General features: G+C 36.2%; 4 protein-coding genes across 19 annotated transcripts; 1 reads left to right on the top strand and 3 right to left on the bottom strand.

Annotated features, from left to right (window-relative positions):
* Positions 1-86: 86 nt before the first annotated feature.
* Positions 87-3,244, top strand: gstz1 (glutathione S-transferase zeta 1). 2 transcript variants are annotated; one of them, XM_028001568.1, is made up of 9 exons: positions 87-337; positions 675-726; positions 813-880; positions 1,323-1,403; positions 2,225-2,350; positions 2,428-2,503; positions 2,594-2,646; positions 2,730-2,779; positions 3,074-3,244. In XM_028001568.1, exons 1-9 carry the CDS (start codon positions 308-310, stop codon positions 3,198-3,200), a joined length of 663 nt encoding a protein of 220 aa, XP_027857369.1. In that variant the 5' UTR covers positions 87-307; the 3' UTR covers positions 3,201-3,244. The 2 variants fall into 2 exon arrangements, with proteins under 2 accessions (XP_027857369.1, XP_027857370.1); XM_028001569.1 differs by lacking the exon at positions 87-337 and adding an exon at positions 367-585.
* LOC114134771 (acyl-CoA-binding domain-containing protein 5) lies at positions 3,222-9,863 on the bottom strand. Of its 11 annotated transcripts, none has more exons than XM_028001564.1 (15): positions 9,663-9,861; positions 9,412-9,582; positions 9,234-9,339; positions 8,520-8,633; positions 7,935-7,991; positions 7,649-7,762; positions 7,062-7,169; positions 6,809-6,986; positions 6,606-6,734; positions 5,180-5,412; positions 4,397-4,590; positions 4,223-4,314; positions 4,086-4,140; positions 3,830-3,927; positions 3,222-3,717 (listed from the first exon to the last, which is right to left on the bottom strand). In XM_028001564.1, exons 1-15 carry the CDS (start codon positions 9,722-9,724, stop codon positions 3,518-3,520), a joined length of 1,911 nt encoding a protein of 636 aa, XP_027857365.1. In that variant the 5' UTR covers positions 9,725-9,861; the 3' UTR covers positions 3,222-3,517. The 11 variants fall into 11 exon arrangements, 9 of the variants coding, with proteins under 9 accessions (XP_027857365.1, XP_027857360.1, XP_027857361.1 ...); XM_028001559.1 differs by having other exon boundaries at positions 7,935-8,042; positions 9,663-9,860; XM_028001560.1 differs by having other exon boundaries at positions 7,062-7,166; positions 7,935-8,042; positions 9,663-9,860.
* A 1,613-nt stretch (positions 9,864-11,476) lies between these two features.
* tmed8 (transmembrane p24 trafficking protein 8) lies at positions 11,477-17,340 on the bottom strand. Of its 5 annotated transcripts, none has more exons than XM_028001649.1 (6): positions 16,968-17,340; positions 16,574-16,685; positions 16,395-16,479; positions 16,208-16,301; positions 14,371-14,670; positions 11,477-12,708 (listed from the first exon to the last, which is right to left on the bottom strand). In XM_028001649.1, exons 2-6 carry the CDS (start codon positions 16,681-16,683, stop codon positions 12,491-12,493), a joined length of 807 nt encoding a protein of 268 aa, XP_027857450.1. In that variant the 5' UTR covers positions 16,684-16,685; positions 16,968-17,340; the 3' UTR covers positions 11,477-12,490. The 5 variants fall into 5 exon arrangements, with proteins under 5 accessions (XP_027857450.1, XP_027857447.1, XP_027857448.1 ...); XM_028001646.1 differs by having other exon boundaries at positions 16,574-16,795; positions 16,968-17,339; XM_028001647.1 differs by having other exon boundaries at positions 16,574-16,743; positions 16,968-17,339.
* A 789-nt stretch (positions 17,341-18,129) lies between these two features.
* On the bottom strand, positions 18,130-21,786 carry noxred1 (NADP-dependent oxidoreductase domain containing 1). Its single transcript, XM_028001643.1, has 6 exons — positions 21,538-21,786; positions 20,747-20,922; positions 19,651-19,831; positions 19,413-19,567; positions 19,139-19,331; positions 18,130-19,013 (listed from the first exon to the last, which is right to left on the bottom strand). Exons 1-6 carry the CDS (start codon positions 21,693-21,695, stop codon positions 18,878-18,880), a joined length of 999 nt encoding a protein of 332 aa, XP_027857444.1. The 5' UTR covers positions 21,696-21,786; the 3' UTR covers positions 18,130-18,877.
* Positions 21,787-21,798: the final 12 nt, after the last annotated feature.

Raw genomic sequence — 21,798 nt, 5'->3', positions numbered from 1 at the left:
TGCCAGTCACAACATGGCGGCGACATAAACGCGTGAACAGGACGCTCGTGCAGCGTCTTTTATTCTACATCTATGACGCTGACTTGTCCACCATATTTTTTAAACCAGGAAAATTGTGTAACCTGTAGCTGAGCTGAAATTAACAGGGTTAAATTTTACAAGCAGCTGTTTGTTCAACATCTTCAGTTTTTCTGCTTTCATTTCTTTATTCTTACATGCTTAAGAAATTAAGAGCGAAACAAAATAGACGACTCTGAAAGCCACAAGTTTACTTTATTTTGATGTTTCAAACGTCATAACACCAGAGATGCGCTTGACCTTAGTTTGCCTAATGAAGGTATTGTAGTATTTCTCTCTGTTAGCTATGAGTGTGTAAGTGTGTGTGTGTTTAATGTGAAGCAGAGGAAGCCCATATGTTGCAAAATCATGGACCAAAGTGTAAGTAGGAGGGAATTCAGGGATGCATCCTATTGGCTGTTGGAGGAGGATGGGGTTTTGTAGAGAAAAAAAATACATGCAAAACTTGATTTACTCTAGTTTAGAGACATCTGCTAGATTCAAAGAGCTATGGCAACCGAAACCAAGGTGAATCAATCAAATCTAAACTACACGAACATAAAAAAAACTATCTTATTTTCAGCTCTTCCTATGTGTGTGTTTTTTTCTCTCTTTAGCCTGTTCTTCATGGATACTTCAGAAGCTCCTGCTCGTGGAGGGTTCGGATTGGTAAGTCTTGCCTTAAAACAACTCAGCTTTTTTCTTTAATAGATCACTGTTATGGTAACAAGATGATATTAAACTTTTGTGCACAGCTTTTGCTCTTAAGGGCATTGAATATGACCAGGTTGCAGTCAATCTAATCAAAGATGGAGGTCAGCAGGTACGGTAAACATTCACTGTTTCTGGATGGATGGATGGATGGATGGATGGATGGATGGATGGATGGAAATGTGCAGATATAAATGGAAGACTTTGCCTTTTATGTCAACAAAATAAGATTTGATTATGTAATTTTCAAAGCTTATAAATATAGTATATTCCATGACATGACCAAAGAGTCTGGTTCTCAATATGATTGGTTTTCTTTGACAAAGTTAATAAAATCCTTTATAATAATGCTCAGTCCAGCAGACCTGATTCACCTATTAAAGATATGTTACTTTCTTTCTTTGAAACCGGAGGAGGTTCAACTTTTAAGCAGACTTTTTCAGTTCATGGTTTCATCTTGTTTTGCCTTTTGTAATAACTTATAAAATATTTCGTAAAAAAAATATTTAACCAATACTTGAGCTTAACTGATGGCAAATCTTTGTCCACCTCAGCTTACAGAGCAATACAAAACATTGAACCCCATGCAGCAAGTTCCTGCAGTGGAAATTGATGGCATCACTCTGTCTCAGTCGGTAGGTTTCAGCCCTCTATTCATATCAACCTACAAGTATTTACAGTGTATTGAAAATGTATTCACACCCTTTGAACTTTTTATTTTTATTTTATACATTTACAACCACAAATTTCTGTGCACTTTTATGTGGTAAAAAAGTACAAGTTTAAAGATCAAGGAAAAGTTAAGATTTTAGAGTTTTTCCTTTACAAATAAGAATATGAAAAGTGAGGTATGCATTTTTATTTATGGATTAAAAGAGTCATCTTTAACTGCAGTTGCAGTATGAAGTGTTTTTTAAACCAGTGTTCCACTTTTATAAACTAAAGATTTTGCAATTTTAGATTATTTTTTAAAATAGCTTTAGCTAAGACAGAAAGGCACATGTGAAGATCGTTTTTCCAAGACTTGTCAGACTCTAAATTCAATTTAGGGTTGAACTTGTACTAGGCCATTTTAAGACATAAATGTGCTTTAATCTGAACCAGTCCATTGTAACGCTGGCTGTATGTTCAGGGTTGTTTTCCTGCTGGAAGATGAACCTATGCTACAATATCAAATCTTATTTAGACTCATTTGCTTGTGTATTTGTGGAGAGAAAAAATAATAGATTCTCAAATATTTTCCCAAATAAATCTTGATTAATTTTGTGTGGTATGTTTCAAATAAAATGATTGCAGCATCACGGTGGGGCAAGTCGTCAACAGGATCAGAAGCCAAAGAATTGTTTTGTGTTTGTGACACTAAATCCCAATAAAATACATTTGAAAAAGTTGAAGGGGTGTGAATACTTTTTAAAGCACGTTTATAATACTGAACACACTTGGTTTGTTCCTGTAGCTTGCAGTGATCCAGTACATTGACGAGACCAGACCAGGACCTCGTCTTCTTCCTGCAGACCCGAAGGCCCGTGCCCAGGTTCGCATGATTAGTGACCTCATCGCCTCTGGGATACAGCCTCTTCAGGTAGATATAAAACAAAGATTTCTGTTCTACTTTGAATATCCTAAGAGAAAATTATAGCAACATTTGATGCATTTCAGAATTTAGCCGTACTCCAGAAGATCGGAGCAGAAAAGTTACTGTGGGCGCAACACTTCATCAATCGTGGTTTTCAAGGTTTGTGGAAGATTTTCACCGTCATTGACTAATAAAGAATTCTGAATTATTTTTTCATTGGGGTTTATTTGAGTTTTTGATTTCCTACAGCTTTAGAACCAATTCTGAAGCAAACTGCAGGGAAATACTGTGTAGGCAATGAGGTAAGAATATGATTACCAAATCAAAAGTGGAAAAAAAAGATTAAATACAGCCAATAATTTACATTTTATCACTTTCATTTTAGATTTCCATGGCAGATATTTGTTTAGCCCCACAAGTCTACAATGCAGAGAGGTGAGTATTTCAACATTTCACCAGTCACATTAAGATGCTCTGCTTCTTTGTGAAAAATGAGCTGCTAGTTACTAATTTACCTCGAATCGAGCCACCGACGCTTTCCTGAAGTCCATAGAATCCATTGCATGCTTCTGATTAAATGTCCTACTTTCATAATATAATATACTTGTAGCGTGAGCTTTCTACCTTTCCATAAATTTCCCCTGAAAGCTGAACTTTGTGAGTAATCCAGTCCCTGCTGAACACAAACATTTAATTCAACAAAAATGACGAGTTTTTTAATTTCTGCAGGTTTAAAGTGGATGTAGGCCAGTATCCAACCATCAAAAGGCTGAATGAGACCTTGGTTGAGATTGAAGCTTTCAAACTGAGCCATCCATCTCACCAACCAGACACACCTGCTGATCTTCAAGCATGAAATTATGACAGTGGGGCACTGTTAAATAAAGTACTTTAAACAAGTGTTTTTATTTAATCAGCATTAACAATGAAACTCATAAAATATTCCACAGCATTATGTAAAAATGTTTTACCAACACACAACGCACAAATTCGTAATATCCAAAACATGCAAATAAAAGATTTGTTATGCAAAGTGCAAAACTTCAGGTATTAGTGCATACATCTTATTACTGGTACACAATTTGAGGTCACATTATGAATAATTCAAACCAGAATAAAGCAAAATAAACCACTTTTCTTTCACATCAGTTGTCTGCGACTGCATGGATATAATCATTTGTCAGTGATTTCCAGGCGAAATATTTGTGTGTCGTTGTAGAAGGAACCAGAGCAGTCAGACCCACCAAAGACCAGCACTGTGCACTTGATATTTCTGTTTTCACCTTGCTCAGTTTGTAAATTTATCATGCTGTGTCCTGCACAGGGTTTAGAGCAAAGCAGTGGACATGTCACTGAGCTCCACATGCCGGTGTCTAAACATGGGGAAACAAAGCAGAAAATCTTTCTTATTGAACAAATGACTACAAATCAGCATCATTTTATTTTCCTACAAAGGCTTTCACATTGCAAAGTATCAACACTCACCAGTGTTGAAGACATGCACATCCTGCAGGGGTCCAATTGCACTGCGGCCTCCACTGATCAAAATCCTGTTTCCCAACACTGGAGCTGCTGCATGAAACCTGATCATTTACATGCAAGAGGGTTTCATCTGCATCTTCAACCATTTTATTTTCAGCTTGGTTTGATGGGATGATTTAAGACACCAAAAATATATATATTCTGGAAGCAGATGGCTTCATCGATGACATTTATCGAGGTCGATTTGTTCTGTACTCACCCTCGAGGCAATGGTGGCCTGTTCGCACATTTCACAGCTGTGTACTCCATCAGTCCTTCACTCAGAGAGAATGCACAAACATTAGAGCAGACTGGGGCTCAAAGATGTTACTGACTGCATTGAAACAGACTGCTTACCCAGATCTAAAACATGAAGATCATTTAAGTAGGCAGCAGTCATTTGTCCTCCAAAAATGACCAGTTTCTGTCCAAGAAGCGTAGCTGAGTGCCTGAACATTAAGTCCTGGGTTAGTATTGCAAAATATTTTAAATACTATTAATCAAAATCACTATTTTATAAAGCAAACTGACCCAAAGCGAGGCAGAGGCTTGTCTCCCTCCACAATGGGCTGGTACCAGAGCTCATATTCTGGGTTGAAGATGTAGAGAGCGTTGCTGCATTTATCTCCCAGTCCATTGCTTGGCTGAACTCCTCCGAAGACAAAAAGCTCTTTCTGGTAGAAAACTGCTGAATGGTATGATAAAGCCGGCACTTTCCCTTTTGCCTTGAGAAAGAAATTTATAAAAATAAAAAAGTGTACTTCTGTAAGGGACTACATTTTAATAATCACATACAGTCAATACTATTACTGGAGAAAATTGTAACCAACATTTTTTAGAAAATATTTTACACATTTAATTTTTTGCAAAAATAAAAATACTGTTGATATGAAACCTAAACACAGTAAAGATATTAAGACTGATCAAGTACAGGATATAACTATACAATCATCTGCAAAAAAAAAATTGAATTACATATTTTTATACATCTAATAACATAAATGAATTATTAAAGCACAGCTTGGCCTGACTGATTTATAACGAACCCAAACGTTATGCAACTTTAAAGATTTTTCAGCACAAAGATGTTTAACAGAAAGCTACAATGAGAAATTTTCAATGAGAGTACAAACAAAACTGGAAGGCATTAAAAATAGACAAAAGTCAAAGCATCCAATACCAAAACTGTCAAGCAGCAGTAATGTTTTATGATGACTGGTTTTTTTTCTTACAACACCAACTTTCAAGATATAAAATCTTAAGTGGATAAAAACATATATTGTTTTTCTCAAATGTCTGTACTAAATGATACACCTGAATGGACTTCGTCCAGGAGCAGTGATTCTCGAACAAACCTACAGTGACAAGTCTCCACTTCCAGGTCAGAGTATTAAGGATGTACAGCTCGCTGTAGCACTGACTCTCCCTCAGGCCACCGTACACAAAGACTGCCTTAGAATCTTGGTCAAAGGTCGCTGTGTGTCCTCGGGTACATGGAGGCACTGGTCCAGTAGCAGACGAGTTCATTGGGAACCAGAAGTTACTGTCTGAACAGATGTAAACAAAATGCCGAATTAAAAACAAAGAACCCTTCAGGAACTTCTGGTTTAGCACTACAAAATGTATCGTTCTGACATATTTTGTAGGAATACTAAATTAATGCAGCATTTTGCACATCACAACAACAGATTCTATGTATTCTGTTGAGAGTTTATGTGATAGATCAACACAAAGTTGCCCATTACTGAAGAGGAAAACAGGTTTTCTTTTTTAATAAAAAAAAAAAAATCTAAAAAGTATCATATATATTTATAGTTAGTCCCCTTTACTCCAACACCCATAATTGAAATCCAGAAGCTATGAAAGACTTGACACAAGTGCAAAAGTCACTGCAGGACATCCCCAAATATACAGCCAGAGCTATGATGGAAAAAAGCATATTCATGTTTGAGAATGGCCAATTCAAAGTTCAGAAATATATCAAACTTAAGTCTTGGAAATTGATCTGCAGACACCCCTTTGTTCAGCCAAAATGACTTAATTTTGCAAAATATGTGTGGCCATATTGATAATCTCCAGATGAGCCTGTTGCTCAAAATCAGATGATAAATTACAATGAGCTCAATAATTTCCATTCTGATGGGGGTTTTTTTGAAGAGCAATTTTGTTTACAGAAAAAAATCTAATCCAATTTATTCTCCGTTATTATGGTTTGTTATTTTCATTTTATTTATTGTTTTTGGATATTTTAAATTCCAAAAACAATAAATATACGAAATACTCATTTTGGATTTTGGAAATGTCTTTCAGTTCCAGTATGGAATGTTCTTTACAAAATTAAAAAGTTTATTGGCCATTCAGAAGGTGTTTTTCCATTATTATGCAAGATATTACTTGAAAATCATCTCAAAACAAGAATATTATAGTTTATAGCAACAGTTAAGCAACATCTGTTATTGTGACAGGCCTATTTGTAGATGTGAAAAGCTGGAAGTGAGTAAGAGGAAATACCCCAAAAGGCTGCAGCTTTAACTGCATTGAATGGTGACTGTGCAAATTATTAACTGAGAGATAGACATGTCTATCATACAACATGACATGTCTATCATGTTGTATGATAGACAGCATGGTCTATCATACAACTGCAAAGTACAAACCATGTACTTTGCAGTTTGTAGTTGTAACATTAATAAATATGAATAATTTTTCAAGTTTCTGCATATCAGCAAACTCTACTGACCCAACTCAAGCTTCCACAGCGAATCCTCACAGTAGTTCTGATTCGAAGTTTCCCCTCCAATCAGGACAGCCGTATCTGGGTCACTCAGACACAGAGTGTGGCTCCAGCGCTTTGATGGACATGCTGAAACTAATCACAGCTTCCATGAACACAGTTTCTGTGCACACAGTTGTGACTTCACAGGTAAGGTTTGTTATTCTCACCTTCCCTGCTTTCGTTTTTAATCTGCTCAGTTATTTTCTCCCGGATGTTAATGCTGCACAGTTTTGTCCTTTTGGAAGTGGGAGTTTTGTCCGTGTCCTCTGTGAGACTGTCTGTTTCATCGGAGCTCCACGTCGGGCGGGCTCTCCGATTATTGACAGTACGTGTTGGTGTCTTATCCTTTCAGTTGCACAGAGCACATTCCAGACATTACATTTATTTGGATATTAACAGTAATAAGACCAACACACTTACCAAAGGCCGAGCTGCAGGGTGAGGAAAGTCACTGGTCTCAACTTTAATCACTGGGAACTTAGAATAACAAACACTGTGGCTCATGTGTGAGGATTCTGAGATTATCTGCTAAAATTTTGGATGAGATCAACAACTGTGACACATTTATAATAAAGACAGTAGGGCTGGGCAATTAATTGAATTTTTTTAAATTACATTTTTGGATTATCTGGATTTATTTTCCCCACCAATACACTCAAGTTTCTGTAGTTCAGAGTGTTGTCAGCACACCAAGGGCGACCATCTTGTTTGATAAGCTTTTTTCCAATTAAAAAGACACTTCTTTTTTTTTTTTATTATTAATTTTAAGATTTTTTTCTGGTAAAATTGCATTTTTCTTTACAATTACAATGCTCTTCTGGACTTCATACTCAATTTCACAACTCCCAGAAGAGATGATTGAGATAAAAGCCCCTTTTTGAAACAAGAAAAAAAAAACTAAAATAAAAATGTCATTAAAATCAGATTCACAGCTGGTCTGACAAAAAACTGATTTTATTTTTAAACCAAAATCGCCCACATCTGAAAGAGAGGTAAAGTTGTCTCACCGTTTCAGTTTCAAGAGTTTCCTGTATTGAGCTGGAGAGATCAGCCACACTGCATGGTCCTGAGATCTGGAGTTTCCTCTGGGCCAAAGAGGTGCTGCTGACACTGGTGTTATCCTGTGGCAAGAGAAACAACACACAATCACTCCTGCTCAACATTAAACCCCCACAATCTGATCTACAGTGTCGGTCTACACTTTGTTGGTGTCTTATCCTTTCAGTTGCACAGAGCACATTCCAGACATTACATTTATTTGGATATTAACAGTAATAAGACCAACACACTTACCAAAGGCCGAGCTGCAGGGTGAGGAAAGTCACTGGTCTCAACTTTAATCACTGGGAACTTAGAATAACAAACACTGTGGCTCATGTGTGAGGATTCTGAGATTATCTGCTAAAATTTTGGATGAGATCAACAACTGTGACACATTTATAATAAAGACAGTAGGGCTGGGCAATTAATTGAATTTTTTTAAATTACATTTTTGGATTATCTGGATTTATTTTCCCCACCAATACACTCAAGTTTCTGTAGTTCAGAGTGGTGTCAGCACACCAAAGGCGGCCATCTTGTTTGACAAGCTTTTTTCCAATTAAAAAGACACTTCTTTTTTTTTTTTTTATTAATTTTAAGATTTTTTTCTGGTAAAATTGCATTTTTCTTTACAATTACAATGCTCTTCTGGACTTCATACTCAATTTCACAACTCCCAGAAGAGATGATTGAGATAAAAGCCCCTTTTTGAAACAAGAAAAAAAAACTAAAATAAAAATGTCATTAAAATCAGATTCATAGCTGGTCTGACAAAAAACTGATTTTATTTTTAAACCAAAATCGCCCACATCTGAAAGAGAGGTAAAGTTGTCTCACCGTTTCAGTTTCAAGAGTTTCCTGTATTGAGCTGGAGAGATCAGCCACACTGCATGGTCCTGAGATCTGGAGTTTCCTCTGGGCCAAAGAGGTGCTGCTGACACTGGTGTTATCCTGTGGCAAGAGAAACAACACACAATCACTCCTGCTCAACATTAAACCCCCACAATCTGATCTACAGTGTCACTTTGTGTTCTTGGCATTCTCAGGAATTTAAATGTTTATCCTGTATTAGTTTTGTATTTTTTTCTTGGTATGTTTTTTTAATTGTAGGATTAAAATGACCAAAACAAATCAGAATAAAATTCTGACCTATCATTCTAATTATTTAGTCAAGGGTGTACTGTTTTGTTATTTTAAACAAACTTTACAACTTCCACTTTTTGGGCAAGTAATTTGCATAGGGTATAAATTGTAGAATCAACAAATTACATAAATGGTCCAACAACATGAAGTAGGCTAAATGAAAATGAAAAAACACAATTCCTTCAATCAAAAGAGAAAATAAAAGAATATGACAAAGTCTTGCCATTTGGAAAGCATTACAAAGCCATTTATGAGGCTTTTGGACTCCAAATGATGGTTTGAAACATTTGTACAGCTTTCCACTGCCAGTTTTATTCAAATCTCTGCTTCACTTGGTTCTAAATGTGCTAGAAATATCTTTGTAAATGGAACCTCACACTGCTTTCCTGATAAATGAGGCTCTCATACCTCTCTGCAGGCCTTCAACACAATCTTCCCATACATTCCTCTCCTGCCTCTCTCTTCAGACACTGTGATGATGTCATCACTCCAGTCACCTTCCCAGGTCAAACACCTGAGATGAAAGGAGACGTACTGAGCATTTCCACCCCAGAAACCATTAATTTCATATTTTCATCCACTGTACTTTATCTGTGAGGACAGAGTCCCTATGTTCTGTGGCTGGACGTCCTCACTGACCACCACCTCCGCAGAGAATGCTGTGTCTTTGCACGACCAGTCTCCAAATCCGAAGATGACCAGCTGTTTGGGGAGAGGCAGGGGGACGTGGACTTGGAAGCGCCTTCTGTTAGATTTGCTGCGGATACGTACACATTTGAATTTGAATGCTCGACAGGTAAAACCTCCCAGTGTTAGCTTAAAAAACGAAATACATACCAACTAAACTGTCGAGGAGTGTCACGCAGGGACCAAACAGCATAAAAATTCAGTTTCTCCATTTTGCCTGGACGCTATTAAAGTTTAAACAGCGGAGGTGAAACTGTGAGCTGCGCCGCTGCGGCGTCTCGACAAGAAACGCACGTGGGACTGAAGATCAATCAATCCAAAGTCAGCCCGCGTGCGAAGATTGTTTATATAATAGTTTTCCAAGGCTGATGGAGACGCAATAGAGACAAATCACCCATAATCACGTCGCATAATCGCATGTAAATCGTAGAGCAAAATAAGTAAGAAAAATAAGGTTAAAAACAACATGTAAGAGAAGCTCGAAAACGAATTTAATTTTGGAAAAAGAACAATATCTTAACATTTTATAACCTAATAAAGGGAAATGCAACCAAGTCAATAAATAAAACAGATAATGCATATTATTTGTTTATATATATTTTTTTTTAGTCTACAAGTCATAGATTATATAAGATCCACTACATTTATTGAAATGTTGACTGCGAGAGTTTGCTAAATATGAGTGAAAGTATGAAAATTATGTCAAAATAGTTTAGAAAGACAGTAGCAAGTTAACAGATAGAGAAAAACTCTTGATGAATATTAAGAAATATTACTACAAAAAATATATTTTTCTCCAGTGTAGAAGAAGAAGATTTGAACAACCAGTTAAATTCCAGATCACCCTAAAAATAATATCAGACACAGGTAACCAAAGTAAATACAAAATGCAGTTTTAAAATAATTATTTTATTTATTAAGAAAAAAACATATTTCCAAACAAACACGACACTCTTTCTAAAATGCAATAGCTCCTAAACTGTCAACAATTGTCACCAAGTGGTAATGAGTTTTTCACATCGCTCTAAGCCTGTTTATGGTCATTCTGCACCATCTCAATAAACTTTTTCTAGGGTATACCAAACATTTCAACAGAGGTGGACCAGCTGTTCTTTGGATAATTGTCTTGCTTCAGAACTTAAGAGCATGTCAATGCCTGTGTTTTTCATCTGTTTTTTAATTTCTTCTAATTATTTATTATTTAGATTATTTAGCCTACTTCATGTTTTCCAAGATGCACTATTTAAGTGATCTGATTCGATTAGTCAAGCTGGCTAAAATTGAACTAGAAAATGTGGTTAATGACAGGGACATATTAGTTTAGATATTTTTTTCATCTTTAATAAGTGAAATCATAATTTAAAAACTGAATTTTGTATTTACTCAAGTTGTCTTTGTTGTTAAAAACCTGATAATCTGAAACATTAAATGTGATGAGAAAAAGCCACTGAAAACAACCTGAAAAAGCAAATATATTTTCATTTTCTATCATGTTCAAGAAGTTGAAGATGTTGTTTTTCTGTGTCACTGCTTTGAACCATGTCAAAACACTGTGAAAAGAGGCTTTCATAATGCAGCACTACTCTATCTTTCTCCCATCGAGTATTAAAATCATAATTCATCGAAACATTTTGCAGAGGAGTTTTGCCACACATAGGGAACTAAAACGTTGTTGTCTTGCTGCCTTTTAGAAGCTACGTTACTGTAGGACTGTGGCTGGCCTTCCGGGAGCTCTTAAAATAAAACCAGGTTACATCAGCACCTCTGTAACAATTACATCAATCCCCTAATGCTGCAATTTAATAGAATCACAAGGGAACATACTGAGGTACTTGCTAATCCTGGCTCTGCTGCGAGACTGGTATAAAATGCAGCAAACTAAACGAGCGTATTTACAGGGTAATTGTTTTGGAACCTACACCTACTTTTATATCTCCCTTTCCATCCAATTAATGACACAGATAACTAGACAATCTTCTCTTTATTGTGGAATATAAATTTCAGGAACAAATAGTATACTTTAAAGTGAAGGTATGGGACAGGAAACAGCTTGAAAACAGTTGCTTTACATTGCATACGACATTAGCAGCCAAATCTGTGACTTCTTTGGAAATATGCGCATGTGACTTCTTTGGAAATATGACACTTCATCAGCTTATAAAGCTGATAAAGTGTCAGCTTTACAAGAAAAAGGTGGTCCAACACACAAAGAACATCAAAAAATAAGCAGTGATCTTCACTTAAAAAACCCATGTGGATGAAACACTGCAACTGACCTCTACGTTTAAAACAGCTAATTAAAACACTGGCAAAGCAAAGGTAAATATTGGATCTAGAGCGTTATTTGATGAGGGCTTTTATATGCGCCATAAAAACTGTCACTTCAGTACAACAACCTAAAATTTTCCTTCAACACACCCACTGAACCAGTAGAGAATGCATATTAAGTCCTAAATTTTCACATGATTAGATTCAACAATAAAAAAAAAAATAAGTTACACAACAAAGCTGAATGATTATCACAACAAACAACGATGCAATAGAGAAAAAGAAAAACCAAAATGGGGCATACATACAGACGCACATGTGAAAATAATTTCTTCAGAGCACTGCTGATTAAGGACGTGGCCTGGAGAAACACACACTGTGCAGGTTCTCCCTGATTGCTGCTACCATAGAAATGTAACAGGTAAAGACAATATGCGGTTTATGACGGGCACTTGACCAAACAGCACAGAGGGGATATGGCACATGACAAACACAAGGCTTCTCTGATTATATTCAAACGGGACACTGACACACATGATGCACTGAAGCCCATTTAATCTGACAAGCAAATATAAAACTGATGTGCCTGCATTTATTTCTTAAATTATATATCTTTGTTTATTCCATGTCTGAAATCAAAGAAAATAGTTCATTGTTCTTAGGAGTAATATTCAGTAATTTATACATTCGTGAGCAACAGAACTGGCGTCTCAGGCACTGTAATACACCCTGTAGTAGAGAGTTTTGTTCCTCCAAAGGGAGTAGGAGTTGTCAAACTTTAGAAGGTACGTGCCTTCACCTGGGAAGTCGTGGCTCCCGCCCTGGACAGAGAGATGGCTGTCCTGGCGGTACACAGGCAGTATTTCAGCCAGGTTCGAGTTGGTCTGGCTTTTGGAGCCTTTCTCGACGTCGTCATTGCTGAGAGGCCCTGCCACACACACCATGTAAACCAAAATGTCAACATGCTGCCTCACACTTGGGAAACAGCTTGTTGCCAGTATCAACAACGTAAAAGAAAAAAAACCAAAAAACTTTTGTTTCAAGACTAATAAGAATTTTTCTAATACACTTTCTGATTATCTAGAAAGGAACCGCTATTGCTGAGCACCGACAGAAGGTTTCTACATGTTTTCCTTGCTCACAAAAAATATAAATCATGGCGTTTTAAATATTTCTGACTGGAAAAAAAATCATAGTCATAGCATGAAAACAAAAACTTGTTTTGGATATAAAATTGGAAACGACACCCTGACAAAATCTGTAACCATCAGCCTCTTATGCTTGTGTTGCACTAAAAACAAAATCCAGAAAGTGAACCTTTTTAAATGGTTTGCAAAGTAACGCTACTTAGATGAAAATTTCTAAATTTACTGTTTATTATAGATTTTTTGCCAAAGTCTGTACTTCAACATAAAAACAACAATAAACACACAGCGTCACAATAACATTATTCTAACTTGAAAATCTGATGATTCATTCTTTTCACAAGAGTTGGAATAATTTTTCATATTTCAAAGTTATTAAAGCTGTCGGATATTTTTGTAAAATACTGCAATGATGATATCAGTTGCAATCGGTGTTGTGGAGCTCAATATTTTGTAATTTTTGGACAGAAAGAAAAGTTTTTCACATGACAAACCTAAGTTGGAGAGTCAGGGTTTGTCAGGGAAAGACTCTTCCCTGACAAAATCTGTAACTATCAGCACATTTTTATGCATAAATTAGCCAATAGCAACTGCTTTTCACCTTCAAAACAAAGACTGAATGCTTGTGTATATGCACTAACGGAGGCAGCACAGGCATAGTTCAAATGCTGCAAACCACAAAGTCTTTGCACTTAAGCTACACAATAATACTTTCAGCTTTGCTTCAAATCTAAGAGTATCAACAGAGGATTAATAAGCTACCCATCTGAACCACTAAATTAAACAGGGTATTTTAATTTGGGTTTTTTTGTTGTTTGTTTTGCACCCCGGTTTTATTGTTAATGTGCTGGAGAAGATGCAGCTGCATTCTGTCACTTCTAATTTTTCTCTCAGTCCATCAAACGGGCAAGCATAGCTGAATAACAGCACAAATGCTGTATTAAAAATATGCAGTGGAACATTTTGCTAGCTAATTTGCCTCAACATCATTAGGGTTTTATGGAACACTAATCCTGTAGTGCTTTAAAAGTATTCGCAATTACCAACATGGCTTAAAAGTTTTAGTCAAAACTTTGGATGCTAATTGCTGACCTACATTTATTTTTTCAACTTTATTTAATGATAAATGGGTGAGAATTGGTAGGAAATGTGAACTCAGTTCAGAATGCTTTAGAGAGGAATCATGAACATAATTTAGTTCGTTTTAATGTGGCTGTACTGAGCTTACATTGCTGGTCGTAATAAGTTCTCTAATTCTTCTGTGTCTTTACAAGTTTGAGAATCATCTATTGTTCAAGCCTTCTAACAATAGATGTATTGTTAGAAGGCTTGAACAATAGATGATTCTCAAACTTGTAATAGTAATAATAGTTATGGCTTTATATATTTAATCCTATGTTATCCCATAGAAACAAATAGATCTAGACTTTTGGGTGCAAGCTCACCTTCTAGCTCTTCCTCTTCATCTTCGTCATCGCTCGACTCGCTGATGTGCACCGTGATAGACCTGCTCGTCACAGGGGTCCAGTCAAAATATATGCCAAAGCCAATGTCAAAACCGTCTGTGGCAAACTCCCAGCACACTTTTTTGGCCTCGGGGACGGTGGGGACGTGGACCGTCATGATGTCTCCTCGGTACACTGTCACAACGCTGTCCTTCTCAGTTCGAAGCTTTGCCTTCAGCTCCTTCACTGCAGCAGATGTCCAAGTTGTTGGAGGCGGCAGAGTTGGCATCTGGGCTGCCTCTGGGTGGAGAAGAAACATCAGTTTCAGGAGAGCAAATTTGGTGTTTTTAAAGCCTATGGCTCACTACGCATTGCCCACTTAGAGACATTTATAATTAAAACGAAACAAATTACTCTAGGAAGAAGTATCAGGTATTCAGTATCAGTGAGATGTTTAAAATTATAATCAGAAGAACCATAAAAGTTGCTAAAGGAGACAGTATTTTCTTTGGGAAAGCATAAATCCAGTTATTACTTTTCTATTGTTGTGCTTTTCAACTAATTTTGGTTGTCATATAAGGAGAATGCTAAGGAGATGGATGAATTGATCTAGAGTCAATTTCAGCATATACAAGAACACTCTTCAGTGTGGATGTTGTAACAGAGGGAAAAAGAGCTAACATTTAGCAATTTTCTTTCTCAGCAAGATTTTTAAATTCAAGTCAGGAAGAATAGACAGATTCTATGACATGTCGGTAGGTCTGTCACAATAACAAATTTAGCTGGACAGTAAATTGTCCCAAAAATTATTGCAATTAACAATAATATTGTCATTTTGAGACTATTTTCAATTAATATAGTAATAATGCCATTAATGGAAGTATGACCTCTCAAAGATCAAAAAACATTTAACACTGAAAATGGAAGACATTTTAAATATCCAAAATAAATAAACTAAACAATAATTAAAATTGATTATGAAGATTCTGTAACCAAAATTACATTTTAAAAAATTATCAATCATTCAGCTTAAATGGGCAAAAGTGGCATTTGGGTCTTTTGTAAAACTAACCACTTCATATTGGGTGTCAAATGTTCGCATTGACACTGCATTAGACATTTTTCAAAATGTATAAGTTTCAACAATATTTCAACAATATTACAGGAAAGCATCTTTTTAATGATTGTTGTCCAAATGGAAATTTTAATTTATAATGTAATTAATTGATTTATTGCTTATTGTGACAGGCTTATTTGACGTAATATGTCTGAGGTTCATTTAGGCTGCAAGAGAGAGAGAGAGCAGGACTTATAGTGAACAACAGGAAGGCTGAATGATTTACATGATTTTTTATAGATGCAATAATAAATGCATATTTTATCAATTTGTTATACATTGAATTTCCACAAAAAGCATTAAAAGTACCAGCTATCCTTGTTAAACCCATTTCATTGTGTTTTTACACAATTTCCCATGGCATCCTATATAAGAAAATGTATATGTCCACTGTTTGTAAAAGTTTTATGTTTCTCTTTAATTTAAAACCAAAATAGAAATAGAATGGTGCTTAGCTTGATTTTTAAAATTGCAACAAATTCCCTAAAGAATCATTTAAATGCTATCTTGTAACATTTGCAGCTCTAAGCAACTTTTATTTTGCTTATTTTGCTTATTTATTTTGCTTGACTTTCCAAAAACGGCTCTTTGGAAAGTCAAGGTTGAAAATCTTAGGGAGAAACTGGTATTAGCAGGTTAAAGCTTTACAAAAGCAGATTGTAAATCAGTTCTGTAATAAACAAGGCGTCACCCATGTCAGTACACTCAGCAGGTTCTCACCTTTGATTTCAGCAGAGAGCTGACAGGTCCCAGCACTGTTGTTCTCCTCGCCTCCTTCCCCCAGGGCCAGCTCTGCAGGAGCCTCTTCATTACCCTGAAAGTGCACATGCATATGGCACATTATAGCAAAAATAAATAACATTCAACTTCCAGGTTACTGTTACGTTTTGAGAGCTCTGCAGCATGCCTTAGCCAAATCCTCCTGGGTCTCATTCATGTTGCCTTGATTGCTGGATTGGGTGAAGCTCTCCGTCAGATTTGTACTCTGCAGACTGGAGTAAAGAGATTTACAGTAAGAAGAGGAAGGGGGAAAAAACGACCGAGTCAAAGACGAAAACACATGAGCAGCTCTGAGCAACAGGTTACCTGCCCGGCGGTTCGCTGTCGCAATGATGGGAGGTAACTCCGGGGAAGGATGAAAAGGACAAGGATGACAGCCGAGACTGGAGCTCAGATGCAGCTTCTAATCTCGCCATGGCTGTCATGACAAGACAAATACCTCTGACTGCGGGGCTGGAAGAGAGGAGAGACCGCCCCTCAGAGCCAGCACAGGGAGGAGGGAGAGACAAGTTAGCCTCTTTACACAGGCTGGAACCAAAGCAAACAAGAAATCAATCTACTAACCACAACTAAAGCGAAGAGTAATCTTTCTACGTCTCGGTTCAGGCTTTCCTTTACTTGTTTGCTCTTCCTTTAGCTCACATCTGGCTAGCCATTAGCTACACGGAGAGCAGTGAAAGTGAAGCCGACCTTTACTTACCACAACGTAAGGCTGACAGTCCGATTTAATGTACTCAAATCCAGCTCAGGCCATTAAAAATGTACTTCCATACCCCTTCGATCATGTGACGACTATCCACACAGCGGTGCTTCTTCTTCTTCTCAGGGGAAAAAAAAAGACCGACGCGAAAATCTGACTTCCGTCTTTTTCCGAGCGTTGACGAAAATATACGAATATATAGACGAAGAAGCGAGGACTCTTCTGCTGCAGCAGCAGCTCTGGCGAAAACAGAGAGGAAACATGCAGGAGTGGAAACTAGCTACATTTACGTGAGTAACTTTTTGAAAAAAGATTACTTTAAGAGTAGTTTTCATTTGTAATTTTTACTTTTTTTAAAATCTCCATATGCTACTCTTGAGTAAGATCTTTAGATACTCAAAGCAAGAAACTTCACTGACTGAAGAACAAGCGTTTTTTTTAACAAAAAAATGCACAAGACAGAAAATATTGTTGGAAAAAGAGTTTCTTCTACTTATTTTTTCATTTTAGTTTCAAAAATACCAGCATTTGCACAGAATTTTTAGTCTGTGTGATAATATCATTTCCAAATATTAAATCAGATGTTAATAGGAGTTACTCAGAATTTATTAAGTAGCTTTTCTGCCAAATATTTTACTCCTACTTGAGTAATTTCCTGGACGGCAATCTATCACTTTATACTTGAGTAGCCCTGCTATTTACTCACCTCTGGAAACACGTTGTTCATGGTAACAAAAGGAAATCTGATTTTTTTTTAAATTTATTTATTTTTTTTGTAAAAAAGTTGAAAATACAGCTTCAAAAGTCAGAAGCATTTTACACTGAGTGGCAAAAAATATTTAGTAATTTTAGGGATAAATTTTAACACGTTTTTTTCTTTCTTTTTTTATGGTGAATACTGATAGCTAATGCAAAAATATTTACTGAGGTAGTACCCAAAAAATGCAATTTTGGTTTCAACATCATTGTTCTTCATTCATTTAAGGTATCAATGATGAGAAGAGTATCTATTACTGAAGTAATAGTAGCAATATTAAATAATTTTATTCATGTAAAAGTAAATATTATGGTGCAATAAAACTACTCCTGAAAGTATTTTTTCCCTAAATGTTAATGCAAATGTAGCTCAGTAGTAACTATGCACCACTCGATCAATTTCCAAGAAAATTACTTTGTTCTTTTAATCAAATGATTGATTTTACATCTTTAACAGCTGTATGTTGCAAGTGAAATATGTATTTTACACCTTGAATAAAAGAAAAGAAAAGAAAAAATCTGTGTTCTGTACTGTTTTTACATTTTAAACATCTACAAAAAATGCACATCTTTGTTAGTAATTTTTGTTGCTGCTGGTCACAGTTGTTAGAAATTACCTCATCCTCAACTTTAATTCTAAATAGATGATGAGAACAAATTTACTGGAATTTCAATGTTTCAAGCCACATAAACATCCTGCAGAGATATTAGGGTACAAATGCAGCAAGACACTACAAGACAAGCGCTATTATTGACAGTGAATGGCTTAAAAATAAAGGAAATGTTGGCTGTGACATAATAAAAAAGAAATCATTATTTAAAAAAGCATTATAAAATACAAACATGGCATATAAAACCAGTCGTAGTTTTTACATTCTTACGTATACTAGTATTACAACTAAAACAAGAAATGTTGAATATATTTAAAAAATTTAAATCAAGTGATGCTTTGTTTAAGAAAAAAAATCCTCCTTTATATCTTTAAAACATATCACATAATTTGCTATATGCTATTTAATTTTATAACAACACTCATTGGGACAAATTAAATACCAGAAAAAGCTACATCAAGTTTTACGGATTGCAATAAGAAAATGTTATTCTAAACTATCTGTTAGATATTGACATGTTCTCCATATTGGGATGTAATGTTGTCATTTTATTGTGTTTTTCAGGTATGATTTGTATGTTGTACAGATGTTTTCTTGAACTGGTTTGCTGTTCTTTACTAAGCGCAGCAGCGGTGTCTTCTTGGTTTGGGCGTCAACGAGAGAAATCCAGGGAAAAGACCTTTGTTGAGTAAAGAAAAAGATATTCGTCTTTGTTAATTAGTTTCTTCTTTTTATATTTCTTTGTACTGTAATTGTTCATGTAGCAAAAGGTTAAATGCAATACCGCATCCTTCACTAACTCACTCATTTGGATGGAGAAAAGATGTGGAAGCGATGAAACTCTCTACATTTAAAGGCTCGTTGTTCATACAATTCTCTGCAAATATGCTGTTAATTAGAGAAAGAGCCTCACTAGATCCCAGACAGACGTTGGTGCAGATGTTTAACAGGCTGTACAACACTCCACATACCCAATTCAGGCCTAGAGTGATGCCACCTGCAGTTTAAAATCACCATAATTTAGTAGAAAAACAACTTTGTGAAAATTAATATTCAACTTCAAAGAGTTCTCACCAACCTTTCATAGCTAAAGGACATGAAGCCTCTATCAGTGATGGATCTGACAAAGCTTCGGACACACGGGAGCAGGACAGCCACAGGTCTGAGGTGTCGCATGCTTCCACCTGGTACTGTGGTTTCAGAACAAAGCTGTGGCCAAGACATTCAGCTAGACTGAGATAAAAAATTAAGAGTGAGAGATTAATCACGTCTGCATCAAAACAGCACGTTGCCAGCCTGCATAGGTGTGGGTGTACCGCTTGACAGGCACAGCTGTCATGAAACTGTAGACAAGGCAGTGCTTTTGCAGATGAGAATGGAGATCAGCACAGATTCTGTCAAGGTGAGAAGGCAAACAGCAGAGGAACAAAACATCCGCCCAGGCTGCCAGACAACGATTGTCAAAGAAGCACTCGACTCCTGGCGGGACACACCCCTCTGAAACACACACAGTCGTTACACTGCTGGTAGAAAAAGAAGTGAGCCGAATCTGTAGTGAAATAAATAAAACTTTGTACCACTACAACTTTTTTATCCTTTGTCATGTCAGAACCACAAATTTGTATTTTATATGATTATGTGTACCTACCAGCTTAGCTCAGTCAGATTTGAAGGAGAGCATGTGTGAACAAGAAAAGCCACATCATAACATTATGCTGCCAAAACCATTCAGCAATTAATGGCAGGATGAAACAAACCAAAAAAAAAATATATGTTTGCATAAAAAACAAACATAACCACAGACTTTATTGTGAAAAGGCTTCAGTCATTAGTGTAAAATACCCCCATTTTTTGAAGGGCCGTTTTGTTTATAAAGACTTTAGTGTACTTTTTATGGGTTGTCTGTTTATTTATTATGGATATTTAAAATATCTTCCAGTTCCAGTATTAAATGTTCCTTGGAAATTAAGTTTATTTATCTTTGAGAGGGTGTACTTGCATTATTATGCCATTATCGTTATGTAATTCGAAAATTGTTTCAAAACAACGTAATTGTTTAATTGCAATAAACAATTTCGACAATTTAGCACCCAGCAATATTATGTGCTATTGTGATATCAAGTTGAGACCATTTTCAAGCACAATTCCTTTAACGTCCTGAGACTTACTGCTGTTTCAAAAAAGATTAAATCAACTTTAGTGATCATCTGGGTAACTGTAGTGTTGAAGGAGAAAGACATTTGGGTTAAGAAATGTATGTTGTTTAAACACAAATACAAAAAGAGATATATATGCAGTTATGGGTCATCTTTTCTTCCATCCTTGTTTTTCAGGCTAAATTGGTCAAGAATAAAAGATGAAGTCATTCATTTTTGCAGGAGGAACAACAGATTTACTTTGGAGTCACCATACCTGCTGGGTTTCTCGTGGAGATCTTAATCTGTGTGGGTTTGATGGTGGTCTTTTTAAGGAGGCAGAGTAGCAGCTGTTTCCCCAGGTTACCCAGACCAAGTATCCCCACAGAGAGTTCACGGTGCCTTTTTGGTACATATAACTCCTTGGCAGCAGTCCTCCTTTTCATGATGCATCTGGAAACATCACAGCAACCTTATTGTTTATGTGAAGCATAAAATGTTTAAGTTATTAAGTTAGGTCAGAGTTTTCGCTAAAATCAGCCAGTCTCACTTTAGACATAAACACCTATAGAACATTTTGGGATCCATTTTTAGATGTATTTTGTGGTAAAATGTTTCTTAATTTAGGATTAAAAAAAAGTTTCTGGTAACATCACATAAGGTTTAACACAACTGATCAGATTTCTTTTGATCTCATCCAGTACAGCTTCAGAAAAAGGCACTATACAAAAGGAAACCTGGTGATACAAGCACAATACAGTATGCACTTAGAGCATGCTGTATTAATATAAATAATAATTATTTCTTAAATAATTCATATCAGGTAGATTTCTGAATGGGGATTGTCCTCAATTCAACTTAACTTCAGTTTCTGTCCAAATCTGCTAGTGTTTACTCTTCTTGTCACTGTTTTCTAATGCTAGCTAACCTGAATGATTCTGGTGCTTTAAAAAAACTTTAGAACTAAGCCGAAGTCCATACTTAATTATCCGCCTGTGATAAATTTAAGCTGCATATTTAACATTTACATACACTAACGACTAGACACGGTTTAAGTAGGCAACTTACTTTAATGAGTGCACCAACTCGCAAACAAAAACTGCGTGCGCGCACCCGCAAAACGTGAGTCCGGCGGAGCGCGCACGAAGGTAAATTAGCTTCTTCTCATCAACAGTCAGTTCTGCCTCAAACGACAAAATAGTCAAACCAGAACAAATGTCCGCCATACCCTGTAAGTTGATGTCAGACTGTTAATAGGGTTGACTTGTCTACAAAAAAAGCGGCATTGTGTTGTCATAGTAACACAAACTTCGGATTTGAAGGTGTTCC

Source organism: Xiphophorus couchianus, chromosome 19 (assembly GCF_001444195.1).
Source record: "Xiphophorus couchianus chromosome 19, X_couchianus-1.0, whole genome shotgun sequence".
Taxonomy (NCBI): Eukaryota; Metazoa; Chordata; class Actinopteri; order Cyprinodontiformes; family Poeciliidae; genus Xiphophorus; species Xiphophorus couchianus.
The sequence above is the reverse complement of the archived record's forward strand: the minus strand, read 5'-3'. Positions and strand labels throughout refer to the sequence as shown.

Coding starts and splice junctions, on each gene's coding strand:
- noxred1 (XM_028001643.1), bottom strand. CDS start 21,695: ATGGCGGACATTTGTTCTGGTTTGACTATTTTGTCGTTTGAGGCAGAA. Junction 19,568..19,650: donor ACAGCTGTGCCTGTCAAGCG/GTACACCCACAC, acceptor TTTTTATCTCAG/TCTAGCTGAATGTCTTGGCC. Junction 19,014..19,138: donor TCTTTTCTCCATCCAAATGA/GTGAGTTAGTGA, acceptor TACTCAACAAAG/GTCTTTTCCCTGGATTTCTC.
- LOC114134771 (XM_028001559.1), bottom strand. CDS start 9,724: ATGGAGAAACTGAATTTTTATGCTGTTTGGTCCCTGCGTGACACTCCT. Junction 3,928..4,085: donor AGGCCACCATTGCCTCGAGG/GTGAGTACAGAA, acceptor GTAAATGATCAG/GTTTCATGCAGCAGCTCCAG. Junction 3,718..3,829: donor TGTGCATGTCTTCAACACTG/GTGAGTGTTGAT, acceptor CCCCATGTTTAG/ACACCGGCATGTGGAGCTCA.
- gstz1 (XM_028001568.1), top strand. CDS start 308: ATGCGCTTGACCTTAGTTTGCCTAATGAAG. Junction 2,351..2,427: donor CTGGGATACAGCCTCTTCAG/GTAGATATAAAA, acceptor GATGCATTTCAG/AATTTAGCCGTACTCCAGAA. Junction 2,504..2,593: donor CATCAATCGTGGTTTTCAAG/GTTTGTGGAAGA, acceptor GATTTCCTACAG/CTTTAGAACCAATTCTGAAG.
- tmed8 (XM_028001646.1), bottom strand. CDS start 16,692: ATGACAGCCATGGCGAGATTAGAAGCTGCATCTGAGCTCCAGTCTCGG. Junction 16,480..16,573: donor GACAGCGAACCGCCGGGCAG/GTAACCTGTTGC, acceptor TCTTTACTCCAG/TCTGCAGAGTACAAATCTGA. Junction 14,671..16,207: donor GCTCTCTGCTGAAATCAAAG/GTGAGAACCTGC, acceptor TTCTCCACCCAG/AGGCAGCCCAGATGCCAACT.